The sequence below is a fragment of the Sparus aurata genome, chromosome 13 (assembly GCF_900880675.1).
Source record: "Sparus aurata chromosome 13, fSpaAur1.1, whole genome shotgun sequence".
NCBI lineage: Eukaryota > Metazoa > Chordata > Actinopteri > Spariformes > Sparidae > Sparus > Sparus aurata.
The window spans coordinates 35,617,162-35,624,881 of NC_044199.1; the positions used below are offsets into that span (position 1 = coordinate 35,617,162).

General features: G+C 42.8%; 1 protein-coding gene across 1 annotated transcript in view; it reads left to right on the top strand.

Moving 5' to 3' along the window:
- The window catches only part of pof1b (POF1B actin binding protein), a 32,278-nt gene extending 29,994 nt beyond the window's left edge, over positions 1-2,284 (top strand). Inside the window, exons 11-13 of the mRNA XM_030438495.1 lie at positions 248-318; positions 401-515; positions 1,673-2,284. Coding sequence (XP_030294355.1) covers positions 248-318; positions 401-515; positions 1,673-1,693 — 207 coding nt within the window. The 3' untranslated portion in view covers positions 1,694-2,284. The remainder of the gene's footprint in view (positions 1-247; positions 319-400; positions 516-1,672) is intronic.
- The last annotated feature ends 5,436 nt before the right edge of the window (positions 2,285-7,720 follow it).

Consider the following 7,720-nt stretch of genomic DNA (forward strand, 5'->3'; position numbering starts at 1 on the left):
AGCTTCAGTGGAAGCGAGCTGTCAGTTAACTTTACCTCAGGAATGTTTGTGTTACCTCAGGCTGCTGCTGAGACGACCTGCTGTTTGACTTTCACACACACACACATACTCACACACACACACACACACACACACACACACACACACACACACACACACTCAGATATCTTGTTTTAATGAGCTTGAATCAGCAGTAACGGTCTGTGGTTTGTGAGCCTGCTGACCTTTGACCTCTTGTGACCTTCAGGAGATCAGGAAGCTGCTGCAGGAGAAAAACGACAGCTCCAAGAACGTCACCAAGACCATCATCACCAAGAGGTACGACACCACAGAACCAGGCAGAGTGAACAAGGACCGGATCACTTGATGTCAGAATTTACTTGTTGGTTATGTGATGTAGGTACAGGAACCAGTACCCTATCCTCGGCCTGCTGAGCGACGACTACCAGTGCACCTCGCCCGTCAAAGAAGCCAAGACCATCGTCATCGAGAGAACTGGGGAGATGATCAAACAGGTAACGGCAGCAGAGAGGAGATAGTAACATGAGCCGCTCGGTGCTGCTCGGCTCACTGTGGGCCAGAACCCATCAGACGCCCTCAGTATTAATAACTAAGCAGGAGACGTTCAGCCCTGCAGCAGCTGGGAGGAGTCTGTGTGTCTCGTGATGCCGAGCAGATTAACTCAGTCGGCTTCGAGGCGTCGTGTTAAACTCTCTCACCGAGTCTCAACACATTCCACATGTACATACTGAAGGTCACAGTGAAGGTGACGGTCCGCGGCACCGCATGAAATACAGCGTCAGGAAAAACAATAACATTTTGCAGAACGATTATATTCAGAAATTATATATGTGCATGTTTTTAGAATAGAATAGAATTACTTTAATGATCCCAGACTGGGAAATTATTTATTTATTTATATTATTTATTTTATTATTTTAGTTATTATTTATACCTATTTCTACTTGTAGATGTAATTCGAAATTTTGAATGGTGCTGGGTCCAAAGTGCATTAACGACACACACACACACACACACACACACACACACACACACACACACACACACACACACTCACACACACACGATAAAGCTGTTTATTGGTCAGTGAAGCGGAAACTCTGTGAATCTGACCTGTAATCAGATGATCTGGCGCCACCTTGTGGTTAAAAAAGGTGCTGCTGCATGTCATCTTGAATAATGTCCAATGATGTCACTCAGTTGCATTGTGGGTAATGTAGGCTCAAGGTTTTGGAGAAGGAAGAACGATGTGTGGAATATAAAAGGTGATATCTGGTTCTGTTGTTTTTAAAACTCTCCATAACGAGTCCGACAGCGTTACAGGAAACCTGCAGCCTACGTTACCCACAATGCAACTGTTTCTTTATCAGATAACGTGAATCTTCCTCTGAACACACGTACATGTGGTGAAAAGCTGGTTTTGTTTTCACTTGTGAACAATATGGAACCATGTGTGGTGAGTTCTGACGGTCACGTCCAGCTCTCACCTTTGTTTTCTCTTTGAGTCGACGTCACACATGTTGTTGTTGTTGTTGTTGTTGTTGTTGTTGTTCACGTCACATTCAGTCGTCTTCTTCTGTTCTGACTGTGTGGAAACGTTCTGCTCGCACGCTGTAACGACTGCATCTGTGTTCTGTTTATTTCGGAACAGGAAATCATTACAAGCCCTTAAAGACACACTGCTTCTCTCCGACAGGAATGACTGAATGACAAGAAGAGCCAGACATCATCCCCCCCCTCCCCCCTGCTTGCATGTCCCTCCCCTCCCTCCTCCCCCTCAGGGCTCCCCGGGTTGGTGGTGGTTCAGATCCCCCCTCTCCCTCCCTAAATTTGGGATGATTTGGTTCAAATCCTGGGTTTGAACAAATTGAGCTTGTTTGGGGTTTTATTTTGGCTTTTTATGAAACAAACAATCACAAATCCGATCTGTTCAGAGTGCCGCAGCCTCTTGGCTGTGCAGGGGATTAATGTGGCCGCATCCAAGCAAACATGACAACTGGGAACTGGGCCGGACTGACGCCGAGCGGAGGACAGGGTTCAGAACACCTGTCTCGGGTTCAGAACACCTGTCTCACCTTCAGAACTGAATCCTGCTCGATTAACTTAAAGTTAAAGGTTTGAAAACGTCTCAATAAATCTCACAATTAACCAGAAACACATCGTCTGTGTGCCGAACTCGCCTGTGATTGGCGATTGATTAATGTCACCTGAGAAATCATCAAATAAAAGTGAAATCTACTCTAACACTCACTTCTAAATCCAACACTGACTCTCAGTCTGACTCATTAACACTGAACACAACGCGCTCTGCTGTAGAGACAGGAAGTCATGATACGTTGCATTTCTGTCATATACTGCAAAACAGTCACCTGTGATACAAACCTGAGTGTAACAAGACAAAACTGTCTGAACATGTAGAAAGTCTCCGATCAGGAGAAGATTTCCACAGTAAAGTTTAAGTTAAAGAGCGTCTCAGTATCACAGGAGGCTGCATTGTGATATATTGCTGTATCAGCTCTCTGTCCCGTCTCTACCTGGCAGGTGTGCAGATTAAACAGTAAGTCAGGTGGATCGAGCTCACGTGAAGTCGTCTTCCCTCAAATCAGAAGCGTGAACCTCCGAGGAGACAAAGTGAAGCTGACGGGCTGTTTCACAGTGTGTATCTGAGGGTTTAAGATGAACAGAGGCAGTTATATTCTCTGTACTGCCTGAAGTTTCAGTGAAAGTATAAAAAGTATAAAAGTTGCTGTGGCGCGGTGCAGTTAGTGACACCTGCCCGTCAGCTGGAAGTGTAGCGGTGTCGTGATTTGACTTTCAATTTAAAGAAATGAATCGATTTAGACATTTTTTTAATGTAGCACACTAATTGTGCTTTCATGTTGAAAATGATTGTACACAAGTTGCCAAAGTGGTGGATGAAAGTCAACACTGTCTTGATGATAATGTGCATATTTATTAAATATGTTTCACGGTTCACATTTCATCAAACAGCTGTGAGCGCGTTGTTTAAATCCACGTCGCTCACACATTCTGACATGAACGACTTCTCAGGAGCACCTGAACGCAGCATTAGAGTTAAATTTCATATTAAAGTTTAAATAATTTATTCAGAATGTAGAAAAAGTTTTTCACCAGTAAATCTGGAAGAGTCAAAACCAGGAAGTGACCAGATGAATCAGAGTCTGAACGACTTCACCTCCATCACACAAGTGATCAAACAAGTTAACAAGATGACAGACGTGAGCAGCTCATCAACAGATGTTCGTTAAGATGTTAACTGGTCATTATCTGATCAGCGGACAGTCGAGGTTCACTGCAGGGAAGACGACGAGCTCACGTGGAGCCGAACACCTCTGATGTTAGCGCAGAGCGTCGCCTCAGCTTCCAGTTGTCACGTGTAGACGCGCCGCTGCCATTGAACGTTTAACCTCCAGAGAGCCACCACAGCCACGTAGCCCCGGGGACGAGGACGTGGAATCTGATCGCTACTCTGCATGTAAATACGTATAAATATAAGTATATATTTGTAATCTGGGCATGCTCAGTGAATGTGTGACCGTCCTGTGACACAGTTCAGACGAACATTTGAATAATGTTCTAACGGGGAGTTTTTTTTCTTGCTTTGCGTTTGTTTTGGTAGATTTCATGTGTTATTGTCTTTTATTTTGTTAGTCTCAGAGGTGCATGGGTACATCCTGTTCACATGTTTGTATTGGACCGTGTGATGTCTCACATCATGACAGGAACCGGAGTCCCACTCTGACTCCTGGGGGTGTGATGCATTGTGGGTGTGATGCATTGTGGGTGGGCGGGTGGGGTTGAGGGTGGATGTTTGGATGTTTGGACCTGGAGCATGATGTTGTGGGTTTTATGATGGTGGAAGAGATTTTAAAGCACAATGATGATGATAATAATAATGATAATAATATTGTGTAAGCTGTTTTCTTGAGTTTTCTTTGTTCAAGTGTTTTATTTTAAAGCTTCATGTCGACGGCTTCGTGTCTGCTGGGTGCTCGTCTCTAACGAGCTGCAGCCTGATTAAAGTTTTCAGCTGCCTCTTTATTTATTGTTGCTCTCTGGCACCAAAGACGTCGAACTAGCTGAGTTATTACAGATATTGTAGGACAGATGTTGAGTCAGCTGGATATAAACTCACACAATGTTCTTGAACTTCAAACAGATTTTTTAAACTCTGCAGCTCCGACATGAATCCGTCCTGCAGACCAGGAGACGGATGTGTGTGCACAAAAACACCACGTTCCCCACATGAGCTGATATTTATAACTGAAGAATGTTTCAGAGCAGCCGGCATGTTTGTTTGGAGAGAAAACTGCAGGTGAAATGATTTAGAGGACGAAACCTTCAGGAGAGAGACGGAACTTTAGTTTGTTGAGAATGTCGATGGTAGTTTAACTTCAGCGGTCAGTAAAATAACTTGTTTATAATCTTAATTTTAAATTATTTATGAGTGATGAATGTAATCATCCTGTTAATGATGTTTGTATTTGATCCTGAGCTGTGAGCCACTTTGTAACGAGTGTTTCAGCTCTGTAGAAGAGTCACTGATCAGCTTTTATGTTAAATAATGAGTATTGAGGTCTCACAGCGACGAGGGTTTACAGGAACATGTGCGCTCGATATGCACAGCAGCCGTTCTGTACGCTTCTTATTTTGAGATCTGATGAATGTTTGAGGACGTGTTTTTTGCATCCATTCATGGATAAATGAGGGAGTGGAGATGTTTCCACGATGATTGAGATCTAAAAGAAAGGAATCAGGCGTACACAGGGATTATACATCTGACAACAAGAAAGCACATTTGTGTCTTTGTGCATACACATTGTTTTATTTGTGAGTTTTATGTCTCTGGCTCTTGATATTAGCATGGAGAGATGTGAGACTTTTGAGAATATTCTGTTTTTTTATCGCTTTGTTTTTGACATTAAATACATTTACATGATTCATCCAAAAAATGTAAATTTTCAGTTTTATGTCAGCTTTGACACAACATGTGCTGCAGTAGTTTTATGTCATGGCTGCAGCTAAAGGACACATTTGGGTCAAGATTTGAATTCTGTATCAAGTTCTGATTCCTTTCTAACATCCTCCGGGTTCACCTGCAGATTTGGACCGGCCCGGTATATATGTGACGGCTCCACAATCCTGAAGATTTTCAATATTCAGTCATGTGACTATCTGTGTCTGACGTCTAATCATAATCTTGATTTTTGGACACCTTTGCTAATGCTAATGCTAATGCTAATGCTAATGCTAATTCACTGCTACAAAATCAGAGAAAGCTGCTGGAGCTCATCGGCTCAGTGGTGCAGAGAATCAAACATTCTGGTGTAAACTCTCGCAGGATTGTACTGCTGGACGAGGAGAGGATGAGATTCAGGGTTCCTTGTATTTACAGAGAGATAACGATGCTTCACACCCACACGTCCTGTCAGAGGTCCAACAGGCTGCAGCAGCAGATACAAACACCAACAGAGGGATTTAAAATGTTTCACTGACGGTCTCTGAGAGAAGAGAGCAGCCCAGTGGACACGGAGCCGAGTTTCTGTTCGAAGCCTGTAGAAATGTGTCGACTATGACGGGACCTCATGTGCCTTATTGTGTTAGCGTGTTAGCAAGCTAGTGCTGAGCCGCCATCAGTGTGTGGTTCAGCTTCAGCAGCGTTCACATCAGCTTGTTATCAGTTGTAACCTGTGAGGAGAGCCGATCGGTCCAGCAGAGAATTAACTGCATGCTGTAGCTGAAATAACTGGTTGTAGTTAATCTGCAGATAAAGAGTCTGAATATATTTTTTCGTATGCAAACTGTTCTTCTCTGTTTTCAGCTCCAGCAGGATTCGGGCTGCTGGCTTCAGCGCCTCGGCCCGGTCCGATAACAAATGTTTCCGCTGTGATAGATTTGATTAAAATCAGTTCTGTCTTTACAAAAGTTCACGTGTTTCGTGTTTTACTGAACTTCCAGTTGAAGCGTGATGAGAACCGGAAAGTTTTATGAGCCAAAGATGATTTGTTTCATGTTACTGAAGGTCTACAGCTGATGGATGAATGCTGAAATATTTGTTTTCTGTATTTTATCAGTCTGTCATCTCACTTTTCCATCCTCCTCTCTTTATTCACTTGTTCAATGACGACGTGAGAACGATGCGACAGCGTTCAGCTCATTGTTCCTCCAGTCTGGCTGAAAATGTACAGATTTTTTGGGGCTTTCACAACATTATTATTCAGCTGTTTCCTGCAAAATACCATAAACCCAGCGTACACTCCCTGCTTCTCCTCTGGAAACAACCACAACCTCCAAACTAGAAACGTACACCTGAAGATGGGAAGTTACCTGAACCCAGATCAGTCTCTAAGTTGACTCAAACATGTTCCCCCGGTCAGCATGTTTTGCAGGAGCACCATCGCTGCATCCCGACTGTCACTGATTGGTTTAAAGAAATACAAACAAGTCTCAACAGTTTCCCCTGCAGCAGAATGATGCGTGGTGCAGCAGAATGATGTGTGGTGCAGCCCGGTGCAGACCCGGTGCTGACCCGGTGCTGTGGAGTCAACTCTGCCGATTACAGACCAGTTGACATTTCCCTCAGGAGATGGAGGAGACTAACGGTGGAGCTAAAAGAGATTACTGGCTCTCCACACCACAAAATAAATGCTGCTGATGGTGTGTCACCTCCAGAACTTGCTGCTGAGCCGCTCATGAAGAACACAGCTGTGGTTCTGAGCGAGTCCAGCAGAGGGAGGCAGCTCCCCTCGGCTGCTCCGCCTCACTCGGGGTCACCGAGTGGAGCTGATGGAGCAGAGACACAGAATGAGGTCATAGCAGCTCTGTAGGGCTTGGCTCAGTTGGCTGCTCGTCAACCATTTTGACTTCAGTCGCTGCTCTCAGAGCCCACATGGCCACAAACCATCGCACAGCCAGGGAGGAACAGATTACATGAGATTACAACAGATTACATGCAGAAGGATTACAGGAATATGATCAATAATTGATTCATACTGTCAACAAATTTATCAGATTTGAGATTCTGGAAAAGATGCATATTTTTCTTGTCTGCAGAAGATAAAATATGAAAAGTGACGATTTAAAGATCTGAGTGGAAGGATTAGAAAGAAATATGTAGCGTCAGTCCTCAAATTGGATTATATAAATAAAAATAGATACTTAACAGATAATAACATTTGTTCCTAAAGATTGTGATTTATTTTACATATTTCTACTCTGTTTATTTTATTCTTGTTAAACTTTCTTGTTTTCTTTTTTGTTAAGTTTGTGCCTCCCAGATTTTCATGTTTCTTCTTTCTAAACGTCAACAACATGGACTGATAATAATAATAATAATAATAATAATAATAATATCAGACTTAGATTATTGTTATTATTATGACTGTTTCTGTGGCTCAGCTCTCGATGTCTGATCCTCCTCGTCTCATGTCGGCCTCATGAATTAAATATAAGCATTCACACTGAAATACAAACAAAGATATATTTTAAGTTATTTAAACCTGCATTAAATCATGATGTGACCACATTTGTTTTTTAAATACGCGCAGAATTAAAGGATGATATATTTGTGAGATAGAAGCAAAGAGAAAAAGAAGGAAATGAGAAACGTTTTGCTGCAACAGCCGAGAAAAACAAGATAAAACAAACAATACAAATATGAGATGTAAGAGTTTGCTTC